General features: G+C 39.1%; 1 protein-coding gene across 28 annotated transcripts in view; it reads left to right on the top strand.

The window, feature by feature from the left end:
• TENM3 (teneurin transmembrane protein 3) overlaps window positions 1-16056 on the top strand; it is a 1688047-nt gene that overhangs the window by 1471630 nt on the left and 200361 nt on the right. For 19 of the 28 annotated variants that reach the window (XM_077302333.1, XM_077302335.1, XM_077302351.1 and 16 more), the window contains one exon: window positions 6285-6494. The exons of the other annotated variants lie outside the window; for them this stretch is intronic. In XM_077302333.1, coding sequence (XP_077158448.1) covers window positions 6285-6494 — 210 coding nt within the window. The remainder of the gene's footprint in view (window positions 1-6284; window positions 6495-16056) is intronic. 28 annotated transcript variants of the gene reach the window in all.

The raw sequence follows: 16056 nt of genomic DNA, 5'->3' as shown, positions 1-16056 counted from the left end.
CCTTCCCTCCCCCCCTCCCGTTTGCCTGTTGGTTTCCCAACCTCCTCGGTTCCTCCCGCTCACTCACTCACAAACAGATACACACCCACCCATAGACTTCCTTCCCTTCGCCCCTCCCTTTTGCCCCCTTACCTGTGGGTTTCTCAACCATCTCCCCTCCCTGCCTCCCGCCCTCCCTAGCAAAAACACACACAGAGAGAAAGACTCCCTTCCCACTTCTCTTAATCATTTAACTTCTTACCCTCAGGCCGCCTCTGCCGCTGCTGGCACAGGTGTTGGCTGGGCCCCCGGGAGCAGCGCAGCTGCTACATGGGCCTCAGAGGCTGTGCAGCTGCTGCCTCAGCCCCTGCTGTTGGTGCAGGTGGTGGCTCAGCCCCTGGTGGATCAGGTCCCTTTGATATACTTGCAGTCAGTTTAATCCCCAGCATTTCCAGTTAAAGGCTAGGCAGTAGATGATATCTTAGATCCTGGAAAGCTACTGCAAGTTTTGAGTAGACAATATTGATTTTGATCGAATAAGGGTCTGAATAAGTATAAAGGCAGCTTCATGTGTTTACTTAAAATTCAAGGAGCACACTGAACATTCTTAACTTTACCAGATTTGTGTTTAAGCACATTTAGACGCTTGCCTTTCCCAATCACTCCTGAACTTCATTTAAATCTCTCATATCCCATTCCATGGATTATGGATTCCCATAATCCATGGGATTCCCATAATCACTTGAAAGTTTTCTTCACTACCTCTCCAACATAAAAAGAAAGCTCCCAAATAGAAGAAGAGCTGTTTTTTATATCCCGCTTTTTACTACCAGAAGGAGTCTCAAAGCAGCTTACCATTGCCTCCCCTTCCTCCCCCCACAACAGAGACCGTGTGAGGTAGGTGAGGCTATAAGAGCTCTAAGATAACTGTTACTGGCCCAAGGTCATCTAGCTGGCTGCATGTGGAGGAGTGGGAAATCAAACCTGGTTCTCCAGATTAGAGTCCGCCACTCTTTAACCATGTTAAACCATGTAACACAATGTTGTCCTTCGTGTAAGGACAACATTCTTTATTTAAACCCTATTTGTTATCTCTCCTAATTAACTAATTAACATTTTCTAGCTTCTGTGATGTTACATAACAACATACTGGCTAACTAGCTACCTCTAGGACACCCACAGACAGGATGTCTACAGCAGCACCCTCTCATCCATGATCCCCAGCAACTGATGTCAAGAGGCACACTGCCTTCCTAGGGGCCGGTGCACATTACCAAATCCATGTGGCACATCTTTGGAGCAGGTGTATACTGGGGATTCCCACTGGAACTGTAATTCACAGGTGCGCATGGATGGGGTAAATGAGGGAGGATAAGGACTTTAAGTTTTGTCCCTGTGCTATTTTCCTTCCCTAAAACAGCCTCGTTGAGCTGCTGTTTCTTCTGCTAGGAAAACTTATGTGTAGTCATCAGTTCATGTAAATTCTGTAATCGGGGCATTACAAATTAGGAAAACACTGAAATCCTTTCTTGCTGTGGTCAGAACCTGGGCCTGATGCACATCTGTGAATTAAGTTCTTCTCGACATCTTGTTAGCCAGGCTGGATGATGATGATGATGCTATCCGTTCAGTCATGTCTGACCCTCGGCGATTCTATAGGAAAGTCTTCGCCATGCGCCCCTGTCCCTGACTGCTTCTTTTAGTTGGTTCATGGTCATCCCTGTATCGGCTTTGATCATGTTGAGCCAGCGGATCCTTTGGCGACCATGTTTCCTTTTGCTGCTGACCATGCCAAGCATTAATGATTTTTTCAGCCAGGTTGGATATAACAACTCTATTTGCAACATTTTGCCAACTTCTAAAGTAGTTTTAGTGTAACCAATGAGCATTAACAGATTTCAATTAAAATTTATTATCCAAAGTTATAATTTTTATGCCAATACTTTCTCGAAAAATGTCATTGTATCACAGTGTCATTTGCAAGTCCCAGTCATTTAACACATTCACTTCCTGGGCAGTTCATGGAACATATGTGGTGTGCGCATGCTGCCTGGGAGCAATAGCAACTCTGTGCTTAACTCCGAGCCCCTCTCCCCTTCAGCATGATCCAAGATGCCTACAAGGCACAGGAGGAAATGTCAATAGGGTTGGAAGGAAGGAAAGGGAAGAATAAGTATTGAGGAAGGAAGAAGCAGTGAGTGCTCTTTGTGGCTGAAGTATGGGATATAAAGGAACACAATGGTGTCATTCATGATTACCAGAAGGGAAGTGGTGCTGTAATAACATGTCCTGAGGTTCTTGAGTTTAAGATTAGGGACTTTGGCCACACATGTTCTGTAGGAATATAATTGTTAGTTCAAGTGTATGCTTAAATAATTCCCTCCTTTTGTTTAGAAGTGCTTTTATATATACTGGTTAAAAATAACATACTGTCATTCTCTTTACAGATTTTTTTTATCTGAGATGTAGTTGACAGTTCATTAGCATGTTGTGTGTCTGAAACATGAAAAGCATGCTTTTAGATGCAAGGGTAAATGGGCCATTATCCGTTATATGAAGTAAAGGAGACTAGATTTTAGATGCTCTTGCATGTGGTACAAAAATTTGCCTGTAAAAGGGAGCACTGTAACTAATTATTTTCACGACTGTGTGATGACTGCGGCAAGATATATGACCATCTTAACTTTAGTGATAATGATTTGTTAAGCATATTTCCCAGAGGGACAGCTTCACACCAAGTACAATTGTTCCCCAGTATTAAAAGTGTAGATAACAAGGCCTCTGCCATTACAAATAGCCGTGCTTTGTGTGTGTTCTACCACAATGCTTTCCAGTAACGCTATTTCCATGTAGAGTTTTAATTAAGAGATAACTGTCACCACAGGTTGACTGCAGAAGACTCTCATATCCAGCAGAGAGACAAATGCCAATGCCAAGTTATACAGGTTGGGTAGCATACAGGGGGTCTATAATACAAAATGGATTTATAATTAAAAGTCACTTATTATAAAGTTATTGCTTTGCATTAAGGAAGGAGAATGCCTGAAATCGGTAATTTTGTGGTACAATGTATTACCTATGAATTATCTTTTGGTTTAGTTGCATGTAGCACATTTAAAATAGGAAATCTTTTGTGAATCTTTTTGAACTACAAGTATATGGAAGTAGATTTATTCCAGCCTATCCCCTAAAGCTAAGACCTCTATTTTTCCTTGTTTTTTTTTTTTTTTATGTCTGAGGCAGCCTTGAAGCTGAGTAGCACATGCAAAAAATTAGTCAATAGCAAAACCGGAAATTGGGCTAGGATCTCAAGACATTTTGGAAATTTGTGGAAGAGGTTGTGGCGATTCCTCTTTGCTTAAAATGGGGTTTCTAAAGGATCAAATACTTAATGTGGTCGCCACGATAAGGCAGCTGTAAATCACTCCATGTGGCGAGAATATCCCCTTGGGTGATCCATGCAACCACTTCATTTAAATGCTTTCAGAGTTACATTACATATTTCTATTTATTTTAAATCTTCATTATTTTGTAATGGCTGCATTTGGGAATGTCACTAAACTGGAATTAATCTGTAATGGGCTCAAATCTGGCTTGTGCCCCATTAATTAATTTATTTGTAAGATATTTATGCTACTTTTTTTGGAATCTGCCAAAATGTCTTCAAATGAACCTAATAAAAACAAAACAATAAAAGATATTAATTAAAATCCAGCATTGGAAATGAAAAGAGTCAATGAGCATAAAAATATAATAGAAAATAGACTATAAAAGCAGACAATTTGAAATAACAATTTCCAGACTAAAATAGTGTTAAAATCTGATTCCTTCATTACAACCCCGGGTGACCAAAAACATTTTTTGCCCCAAAGAAAGAAATTTAGGCGCTAGGCAGGCTGAAAGGGGAAGGCTATACTGTAAACTGCCTGTCCTCTAGTTGTGAATTTCCTGCATTCTGTAGGGGGTTGGACTAAATGACCCTGGAAGTACATTCCAGTTCTTTTTCTATGACTCTTCACTTCTTAAGCAGAGTGCAAAAGACTCTGGACACTTTCACACATAACTGAACAATGCACTTTCAATCCTCTTTGAATGCACTTTAGTGATCACTTGCAAGTTTATTGAAAGTGCCAATTCAGTGTGTGTGAAAAAACTTTAAGTTTGATTGCCTACAATACCCAAATATGAATACTTGGGCAAATTATAGATTGTTTTACATTCAGGAACCAGGATTTTGTCATAATATAGTGGTTTAGAAACCTTACTTGAAGGACTAGAGTAAGCAAGCTCCAGTTTGCCTATACCCTACATTCAGACATCTCTGGCAATTGGAATTTTCATTAATTCTAGTTAGTTTTCATGTACTGTAAGGGAAAACAGAAAGAAGGAGAAAGAAGAGCCGAACGTTATAATGAAGTCATTACAACAAACTGTAGTTTAATTCTGGCTTAGTGTGATGGCTGAATACGGCTGTCATGAAGATAACATAACTAGATAAATTCAGGTGGGTACTGTATATACTCGTATATACACAGAATTATTATTTTTTAATCTTAAAGGTACCACTGGACTCAAAGTTCGTTACGTTGCTTCAGACCATATCTGAATATATCCAGATAGCATAATCCTAGGTAAAGGTGCCACATAGACACTATGGATTTCTACATGAAAAAAACTACAGTGAGATTAAAAAATACACTAGTGTCTTGTTTAAGGAATACTCGTTTGTTTCCAGAAACCTGAAGTCATTGTGATTCAGCTGTTTGCTCTAGGGGCAGTAGTTCACCTAATGTACTGAAGCTGCAAAATTAATCTGGCATGTTAGCTGTGTGGAATTTTAAATAATACTCCATTGAAAATAAATCTCTAGATATTATTAAAATCCAGGGCAGCCTATTCACACCATATATCATAAATGTTTGTACAAAATAAAACAGGACTAAAGCAAACTTATTGTTAAATAGTTATCAGTTTTTAACTGCTTTTATTGTTCTTTTTCACTACATTATTTTTGTATTCCTTTTAGTAAAAGCAGGACTTTTTGTGTTTTGGTACTCATTAGTACTGAGTACTGGACTGTTTTTTCAAGGCTCTCCCATATCCAGAGTAGGAAACTGGATATTGACATAACATTATATATGAACTAGTAATCAAGCCCGCTGTACGTAAAATACAGCAGGCGCTAGGCATGGGAGCCCCTGGCAGTCACGCGGAGTGCAGCTGCCGGGGGCTTCCTTGGTCGGCGGCCTGATGCGGCGAGAGGCGCGAAGCGCCTCTCGCCGCGTCAGGCCACCAGCAAAGGAGCAACTGCAAGCCGCCCTGTGCGTGGCTTGCAGTTGCTCTGGCAGGGACTCGGAGGGACCAATCGGCAGGCGCAAAGCGCCTGCCGATTGGTCCCTCCAGTAGTCTGTCCAGAGGAAGGGGCCAGTCATCACGGACACATCCCGCCTCCCAAGCCCTTATCCTTTTATTTAGTCTGCTGCGCCCGCGGCGCCGCGGGCTGTGTTAAGATATTGTCTTTATTCCTTTCCTTTTTATTTAAATAAAAAATGCACTGAGTAACGGTGCTTCAGTTAAAGGTATTTCTTTATTGCTCTTTGGTATCAGACTATGCAAAGTTCTAAACTGTACTCATGCAAACTCCTATACTAGGATGCAGGAAGCCTCTGAATCCCAGAGGAAGAAGGCAGCATCAGAGAAAGGCCTCAGTCTCTATGTCCTGTTCTTGGCCATTCAAAGGGATTGGTTTCCCGCTGTGTGAGAGAGGATGTGGGACTAGATGGACCACAGGTGTGATCCAACAGGGCTCTTCTTATGTTCTTGTGCAGATGCCTAAATTGTTATTTACAGTCAGCAGACACACAAAACAAAGACATTGGGTTAAAAATATCATAGACTTGCATGAATATTTAACTTCTAAAGCCAGACAGAACTGTTTGGTCTAAGTTTGGTCTAAGTTTGCTGGGATGTATTTAAGTTTAACTAAGCAACTGAACACTGGAAGATGCTTGATAGTGAAGTGATCCCGTGCTGTTGTTATGCAGGGCACCACTGAACTATTTAACAAAATAATCATTTATATATATAGAATGTTTCAGAAACAAAAGCACCCCCTTGCTTGTCCCATGAATTTCAGATATCCTAGAATCACTTCCATCATGTGCTATCTACACATTTTTGTTTGTCCCATGCTTTATTAAAGTTTAAGTAGTTATAATTTGAAGGATGCAAGCAGCAACTGATTTTATCATTCATGTTATCCTAATCCACATTTTAAAAGTTTTTTTTTATTTTTTTTTCCTTAGGTCCTCCCATGCCATCCTCCTCATCTAGTCAATCTGTTATTGAACATTTACATTCCCCTCCTCCATCTCCTAATCTCCATGACAACCAGAGATGGTTGCTAAGTACTAGTGCTATCCAGCCAGTTCAGGACTCTGACACTGATGAGGACTATACAGCCAGCTCTTATCTAGTACAGACCGGTCCTGTTTCAGTTTTTGCCTCAGGTCATGGTAAGAAGAGGACATCTTGTCCATAGTTTTCAGTTTACTTTCTTGCTTTGTATTCTTTAATTAACAATAACAAAACAGTCTGATAAAAACATGAACTTTGGAAATTGTTGTTGTCAGGTGAACAGGAAATATGTATAAGAAAATTAATTTGTTTAAGCTAAAAAATAGTAAGAATACATAATCACATTTTATTGTCCACAATGCAAAAGTTATCCCTCTTTATTTTAATGTAAAAGGCTTCTGATTGTATAAGAAGGGCTACTTCTTTAATTGCTTACCGTCTTAAACCTTCCATGAATATCTATGCGATTTGTTTCCCAAAATGATTGTCTACTATTTGTTAGATTCATATGGTTATTTAGGTCAGTTTTGTTATGACATATATCCTAGTTACATGTAGTGCTTTGGTGAGCTTCAAGGTGTAAAAATATGTGGATAATCTGAGAAGTATGAAACCATGTCCAAAAATACAAAGGGAAATAATCACTTTTAATATGGCATACCTAATTTATCATGAATTTCGTCCATACTTTATCCATTTACGTACTTGGCATTTTTAATGGAGGTTAGGAATGTTATAATTTAATGAGACAGGATGCATTAATGAGTAAAGGATACTGGTCTTTCATCCAAAGGAACTGAGAACTGTCTTTTGAACAAAGAAGACTGTATTTGATAGCTGGCAATAGTAAGCAGAGTATTGGAACTCTTCATATAAATTATTCCTAATTCTGATTGAAAAGGTATTAATAGATTTTAACGTCTTGAAATATTCCGAACTTTCAAAGCTCTTTCTATTATTTTTAGTTTAATATGAAATAGAAACTTTTGTGGCGGGATAGTCTCACTCTTGATTTGTGAATAATTTGTAGATATGCCCTGCCAGGGTAAATGCAAAATCTCTGCTTTGGATAAGGCAAAAAACAAATACACAATCCAGAATAATACAACAGAAGACCCTTTAATGTCCTTCTCATCATGAAAACTTCCTAATTACAATGATGGTAAAGCAAAAATATACTATATGTCTTCAGGCCTTGTTCAGTGACAAGGACTACAAAATTCCTGAGAGCATTTGTATTAAGCAGCGGTAAGACCCAGAATACTTTGGAGGGAAATCCTTATTTCTCTCCATCATTCTGTTCTTAGCCTAACCCCATTCAGTAATCACAGGACTGACATAGTAGCAGACTTATCAAATTCTCCCCCACATACTCACCCCCACACACAGATACACACTTTTAAGCACAAGAAGGAAGAAATCCTTGAAGTGTGCCATGTGACACCTATAAGATATGGTGAGTTAGTAAACAGCAAATCAGACACAAGACTTCAACATAATCTGGTTCTTAACCAGTGCATTATAAGTGCTATGTAAAAATTCAAAACATAGTACAAGAGAAACAGTTCATCATTAGACTCTCTATATACATGCACAAGGCATCTCTTGATATGGTAAAAATGTTATTTTGAAAGCATTCATTCACTAAGGCATAAAAAGTTAATCAAGAAAATGAAATGGTTGATATAGGAAGAAAGTTTCCAGAAGCTAGGAATATATACATTTTGGCTAAAAATGGCTAAGGAATAAACAGAACATATTTAAAGTTATGGGAAAAGGTATATGCAATGCACTGTGAGAGCAAAGAAACTTAAGAAGAAATGTAGGCTGGAGAGGAAGAAAATCTTCCTGCCAGTAGACTCTGTTAGGAAATGTAATGGTTTCCCAGGGGAAATGATTGCTACTTTGGAGGTTTTTAGAACTAGCAGCAAAGAAACAAAGAAATTACTGAATATACTTTTCCATTTTCAAAAGGTGGGTTGGATACTATTCTGGATCATTTACATCCCATAGCATTATCTATATTTTGTTATTACAACAACAAACTCTCCATATTGACAAATGAAAACAGATGTATGTTGCTTAAGTGGACAGTTAGCTTCTAACAGGTTGGTGAGCCATTTTTAAGTTGCATCCTGCCAAAACACTGTTCATTACAACGTGCATGTTTCCTACAAATCAGAAAACATGTTGTTGTTCAGCTGTTGTATATTTTGATTGTCACATATTGAGACAATCCAAGAACATCAGAATTTTTTGAATCTCAAAACTTGGAGCTTACAAGAATCATTGAGAAATACACGTTACAAGATAAGACACAGTATTGAACTAGGCAAATAAGTGTAGAACCTAGTCAAAGGTAGAAATTTGGTATGCAGTAGAAACCTGTAGTCATATTGAAAAATTTAATACTATGCCTATTAAGCAGATACATCTGGAGAGGGGTCAGTGTCAGTAACTCCTTTACCCAGATGAAGCAAATTGTTTAGCTGGGGTTATAAAATGTGGCAGATACTATTATTTTACAATTTAAAAAAAAGATTGGATAAAAGTTTTATCCAAAGAAAAGTTACCACTTTGAAAGATACTTAGTATGTTGTATACACGGTATAGTGCAGAAGGAATGTTGTGGTTGTTTTTTGATGATGATATAAAATTACTTATAACCCATCCTTACCAAATGACTCAGGACAGGTAACAGCATATATGTAAATAATAATTCAGTATAAATATTAAAATTCAATAATTCACAACTAGATTAAAATGGATCCTTCTAAAGCTACTATCTCTCTTTCTGATGAGTGGGATGATGTAAACATAGAGGGGTGGTAAAAGGGATGATAGGTTAGCTGGTGTTCTGGGTGGGCTGATGTTTTGGGAGGGGAGGCTGGATTTCCAGCATTGTTTCTGACCTCAGCCATAAGCCTGGCAGAAGACTTCTGTCTGCAAGCACTGTGGAACTGTCCTATGTCTCACAGGAGAACGTGTTTCACCAGACTGGAGTCAGGACTGGTTGAGGCCAATTTAATATCTTTGGGGCTTGGGACCTTGAGCAAATTTTATTTACTAGATCTTATTTTCCTTTGGAGGACACAGGGAAGGAGGCAGTCCCACAGGTACAAATGTCCCGGCCCGTTTAAGGCTTTAAAGGTGATCACATAAACCTTGAACCTGATTCAGTCCTCAGTCTGGAACCAGTTCAACTGGGAAATCACAGGTTGAATATGTGCTCTAAACTGTGTCCCAGTAAGGACCCATGTGGCTGTGTTCTGGACCAGTTGAAGATCCTGAATCATTTCAAGAGCAATCTATGGAAGATAGATTTACTCCATAGAGTAAATTGCTGTAATTCAATCTGGAGGTGACTGTGGCTAGGTCAGATGATAGGTAAGGTGCTAGTTGCCACGCGCGGCAGAGACGATAGACCATCTGGTATGCAACATTTCTGATCTGGACCTCCCTAGATAGAGTGGAGTCCAGATTCACACCCAGGCTCCTGTATTAAATTACTGTATTAAAATTACTGTATTACTGTATTTTAAATAATAATAGTTCTGATTGATTTGAAAGTTATCCACCATAAAAAAGACGTGTTCCATAAATCTGCTTAAGCTAAAATAGTGTCCCTCAACATAAGATAAAATCTGAAGCCAAGAATCCTTAAATGGATTCTGGGAACAATGAGCGAATACAAAACAGATCTCACTCCTAGAAAAGCCAGTTCTCTGGGTCAGGAGATGTTTGAGAATGACATAGCATATGCTATGGGAGTGCAGCAGGAAAGAAAACTCAGTGGAACACACCCATATATACCCTGCCACCACAGTTTGCATTAGTAGAAGCACTTTCTATGCACACAAGAAGAAAGGGCATCTCCAACCCTAAAATAGCAGTCTCAAGCACCATTTCTTTGATACAAATCTCCAGTCTGGTTTTCTTCTAACAGAGAGCGTCTAAAATGCCAGGCATCTTTGGTAGGTCTGCTTATTCAGAGTGATAGGAGAAGAAAAGATACAGAGTGATAGGAAAAGAAAAGAAAATGTGAAGCAGTCTAGTTCATGCACATTTTTCAAAAATGCATGTGGGATTCATTTTGGCCTACTGATTTGTTATGATTTGGACACAGCACAGCTCATCAGTGCTCAAAGCACTTCACAGTTGCTAGATATAAAGGCATTTAATCTCCCACATACAAAACCAGACCATAAAGAGGAAGGTTAATATCCTTTAGGTACAGTTCAACTAATGTTTCTGTTCAACAGGCTTGAGGAAAATGGAAGTAGCTTGATAAAATAAACAAATGTTCTTGTGAACTAGCCAAATAGTTTTTGATCTCTTTCTGATATTTGACTTGAATCTTATTTTCTTTTTTTACTTGAATCATACTGCCAGAACCCTGTCAGTGTTGCTCCTCTAATATAAAATAAAACATACAGTTGTTCAGTTTAATTAAGCATTCAGTCCTTCTGCCAAGAGCAAATTAAAGCTCCTTCCTCACCTCAACCTTACCCACCAAAATCAAATTATGCAAAGTGGTGGGCAATCAGTTGTTGCAGCTCGTACCGCTGTCGTAGCTCGTATTTGGTTCCCAGTTTTTTTTAATTAGTCTTTGTTGTTAGAGAAGCCAAAACCGATTATTTACTGATTCTAGTTTTCACAGCTCTAAAAGAACACTCACACCCACGTTGTCTGTGTCAGTAACAGTAACGCACCCTTCCAAGAAGGGTACAAACCTACTGACAAACCTATTGACAAATCAAGCTAGCTGGTTAGGAAAGGTGACCCAGAAATCATCAAGTAAATAAATAAAAGGGATTTTATGTGACAAATTATCATTTATTTATCGGTTTATATTCCACCCCTCTCAGACTTGCAGTCTCAGGGCGGTGACCAACAATTTAGGTCCCATCATAATAAAAATAAATTTAAATTTACAATAAAACTAAACCAATACATTTTTCGGTGGTAGGTTTCTAGATGGACAGCCTATTAAGTAAATAGCATCCTGAAAACTGACACAGTGATATCCCTTCTTCAACATCACATTTTAAAGCCAATGAAAAATCTACCATGTTAATCTGATACATATTCAGATAGATAATGAATATTCATCTTTTTTTGTTGTTGTTGCAAATTTTAGTCCAGATAAGGGCCACAAACAAATTCCTGAATTTTTTGCAAAGCCAATCCATCATAAATTTTAAAAGCAACTTCTGTGACAGCAGTAAGGCACTGGAAAACTGTGGGCCAAATACACAACATCCCTCATGCCTTCTGATGATGGCTTTTTCCAGCCTCCCTGAATCTTCATCAGGAATTAGGAGAAATTAACAAAAATGTGCCCTGATAAAAGACAGCACATAATGCTTCTTTCCTATACTACTGGAATACGAGAAGCTCAGATGAGGTTCTTCCCCATGCTGACATCACTCACAGAAAACAGCGTTAATACTACAATGGGAAAGAGCCTCCGTGTCAAACCCTTCCATGGAGCTCCAGCCTCAACTGGCTTACTGAAATCCCATGCTTAGATAAGTATCCAGCCCAATTGGCTAGTGTCTATCGTTCCCAGACAGATGGTCCTAAACAGGTGAAAGAACAGTAGGCAAGAGCCAATTTGGCTGAATGCCAACTAGATGTGGCACAGGGAAGTAGCAGGTCTGTGAGCCTACAGCTGGCTCTAGCACAATGATCTTAGAAAGTCCATCTGTAAGATCAAAAAGAGCATAAGCCAATCACCTTCCTGAAGCATTATTATTTCTGTCAGGTTCACTTGTGGCATTAGTGATGTTTGTTTCACCTGTTGTGAAAGGAAAGTATTTCCACACCAGGCAGATAATCTGTTAATAAGAATTTTATTTTAGCTGCAGCTAGTCCAATTACTAGAAGTGGTACCAGGTCATTTCGCAAATCAATGCCCCAAACTGCTCTTGACATGCAGGTGGGAAAAAATCACACTTAAATTCAGTCATTGTTCAATTGTTCAGTCTTCATGCAGACACTGCTAAGAATCTTCCAATCAATCTGATCACATTTCATAAAATAATATTTTATCTGCCTGCTTAGAGGGGGGTTATTAAAACTAGGTGTGAATTTTAACATTACAATCAAGTGGGTTCAGTGACTGGGAATAAATCCTGGCGTCATGTTAGACACCACTGTCCTCTCTTATCTGCCAAAGCCATGAGCAGCACAACTGTCCTAAACAGGCATCTTTTAGCTTGTTAGGTACGAAGTTATCACGACTCTATGGACAATGATCATCTAGGCCTTCCTGTCCTCTACCATTCCCCGGAGTCCATTTAAGTTTGCACCTACTGCTTCAGTGACTCCATCCAGCCACCTCATTCTCTGTCGTCCCCTTCTTCTTTTGCCCTCAATCGCTTCCAGCATTAGGCTTTTCTCCAGGGAATCCTTCCTTCTCATGAGGTGGCCAAAGTATTTGAGTTTCATCTTCAGGATCTGGCATTCTAAGGAGCAGTCAGGGCTGATCTCCTCTAGGACTGACCAGTTTGTTCGCCTTGCAGTCCAAGGGACTCGCAAGAGTCTTCTCCAGCACCAAAGTTCTAAAGCCTCAATTCTTTGATGCTCAGCCTTCCTTATGGTCCAACTTTCGCAGCCATATATTGCAACTGGGAATACCATAGCCTTGACTAAACGCACTTTCGTTGGCAGGGTGATGTCTCTGCTTTTTAGGATGCTGTCTAGATTTGCCATAGCTTTCCTCCCTAGGAGCAAGCGTCTTTTAATTTCTTTGCTGCAGTCCCCATCTGCAGTGATCTTGGAGCCCAGGAAAATAAAATCTGTCACTATCCCCATTTCTTCCCCATCTATTTGTCAGGAATTGAGAGAGCCAGATGCCATGATCTTTGTTTTCTTGATGTTGAGTTTCAAGCCAACTTTTGCACTCTCCTCCTTCACCCGCATCAACAGGCTCTTTAGTTCCTCTTCACTTTCTGCCATTAGAGTGGTTTCATCTGCATATCTGTTGTTGATATTTCTCCCTGCAATCTTGATCCCAATTTGTGACTCTTCTAATCCCGCTTTTCTCATGATGTGCTCCGCATACAAGTTAAATAGGCAAGGCGACAGTATAGAGCCTTGCCGAACTCCTTTCTCAATTTTGAACCAATCAGTGATTCCATGTTCAGTTCTCACTGTTGCTTCTTGACCTGCATATAAGTTTCTCAAGAGACAAATAAGATCTTTGAGCTAGCTGCATACAACACTCCTAGAACACCAAGCTTCAAGCTGCTGGTGTCCCATGCCATTTTTAGTGGCACAGTTAGATTTCTGTTAAACTAAATATATGGAAGCTTACAAAACAATACTGACATGGTAAAATACTAAATACTGAGAAGTGAAATGTAAAATCTAGAAGGTACAAATTGTATATGTGACTTTTGCAGAAGATGGCTTATATATGTCCTTATTAAATGTGTCATGAACATAGTTGCATAGGAAAGAACAGAGCTCAACATTTACAAAAATAGAAAAATACAAAAGAAGACTTCATCAAGACTTATAAAATACAGGTGGTTACTCCTTCATTAGAACCCCGGATCATGTTAAACTTACAGCCTCCCCAAACACACTTTCTGCAAATTCAGATTTAAACGTGTATGTCTGCAGCTAGACAGTACCTTGATCCCACACCAGTGCCTCCTGTTGTTGTGACCCCCATTTATAGTCTGCTTAAAGTCATACCTGAGGTGTGAGGTTGCCTTTGTTAGGAGTACTGGAGCTACAGGGAAGCTGTCCTTATTTCTTTGGCTAACTCCTTTTCTGGTTGTATAATAAAGTCTCAGTCAGTTAGCTAGGTCTCAGTCCTAGGATCTAACCCATTTTCCAAGCCTCTGCCACCCATTACAACTGAGGGCTAGGCTTTAGTGAAGCATGAATCCTGCTTCTGCTCCTCAGCTCTTTACACAGAAGTCAGGCAAGGGTAAATGCTTGTGAACTGGACTCTTTCCATTGCATCCTTACAAAGATTATAGAAATATTTTGACTTATATAATGAATGTAGCAGAGAGCACAATTCCTGAAAGCAATATTGATAGAGGTACTTGAGAATGAGGTAAGAGACCCAGAAATGGGTTTTCTTGGATAAGTTCATATTGGCACTAGCATGCACGCTCAACCTTTCACTGAACTGCGTTCTACAGTATAAAACTCTAACTTTTTGTATCAAGCACCTTATCCAGCTACTGCCTGTACTTTAGTGCTTTATCTTTAATATATATATAGGTTATATTTTTCTTTCTGTGGGTGTAATTAGAGAAAATTGTACCAAATTATGTCAGAGTGAAAATATATTGAGAACCAATGACTCATGCTTGCTGCCATTTCAGATGGTCCTGAATTTTCTACAGGTACTTCAGTTTTAAGAGTAAAATGAAAGACTTACTGCCAAAGAGAATAATATTAAGATGATCAAGATGGGGACAAATCACTGATCATTACAGAATGAGACTTGAAAACCCTTGGGCTTCTGCAATCCCTCTTTTGATATAGCAAAAAAATTCTGCTTTCAGAGCGAAGGATCGTTGATACACCCAAATCTCACGTTTTCTTCTCTGACAGTGCTCACTTACCATTACAAACTATGATGTGTCAGTATGCATAGAGAATGTCCCACTGATAAGAACTTTAGAACTATGTTGAGATGTGATGACTAATTAAAATGGTCAATCATCCATTTAGTCTGAAGTTGTTTGAATGAGGGATCTTGCTCTCAGACTTCCAGGTTGAAGCAAAATACTTAAAGTTATTAATTCAATAACTGCTTCCTTTCTATATGTATTTCCTTCTGCTCCAAGTAGCTTTGAAAGGATAATGTTTTACTGTTCCCTACAACTAACAAAAGCTTTATTTTTCTTTGTCCAAACGCACCATTGACATGAGTCTCGCTGTCACTAACCCATTAAGCGTCTACTCTAGAAATATCCCTGGTTTTTAAGGAATGCAGAGTTTTGACTAGAAGGCACATCATTCTCCTTCCCTCATGCTAGATCAAGGATTCCTATTGTCAGATGCAGTGGGCATGAAAGCAGCAATTTTACAGCACAAAAACTCCAATAACATTTACTGCGGTTGGCTGAGATTGAAATGCACACAGGCACTGCTCAGTCTTGGTTTCTTAAGCACCAGCTTCCCTTGGCTTCTTGCCAGTTTGTGCATTTCAAAGAGACAAGTCCTTTAAGGGGAAAGAGTTTTCCTTGTAACTTGCTGTGGGGTAAACAGACCATTCAGGCATAGTTTATTGCATTACATAGTTGACTATGCATAGCAGAATGAAACACAGTAATTGGCAGAATTATTTTGATCATTGAGATTCATAAGTATGAAATAGCTTTTCTAAGCCAAAAGAAAGGAAAACGTGATATTTATTATAGTGGATCAAGTGGTTTCTGCTTGCTTGTGAAAGTGCTTTTCTCCCCCTTTGAAGTAAATTGATTTCTCATATTGTGCAGTAATATAAAAGTAAAGGGTGATTATTAAAACAGAATGCAAAACCCAGCTAAACTAAAAACTCTCCTAAAATATATTGATTTCAGTAGGATTTTGAACATGCTTATGTCCCCCACTAAAATAAGCAGATCCTGGCTGAAATATTCCAATAATCGGAAGCAACTCTGTCAGCAGAATGAAGCTTTCCAGGCTGTCCCCCTCCCATTGCAGCCCACTGATCTTCCTAAACTGCTGTTTCATGAGCAGTAT

This window comes from Paroedura picta, chromosome 10, assembly GCF_049243985.1.
Source record: "Paroedura picta isolate Pp20150507F chromosome 10, Ppicta_v3.0, whole genome shotgun sequence".
NCBI lineage: Eukaryota > Metazoa > Chordata > Lepidosauria > Squamata > Gekkonidae > Paroedura > Paroedura picta.
Note: the sequence above shows the minus strand (reverse complement) of the source record. Positions and strands in the feature narration are given on the sequence as shown.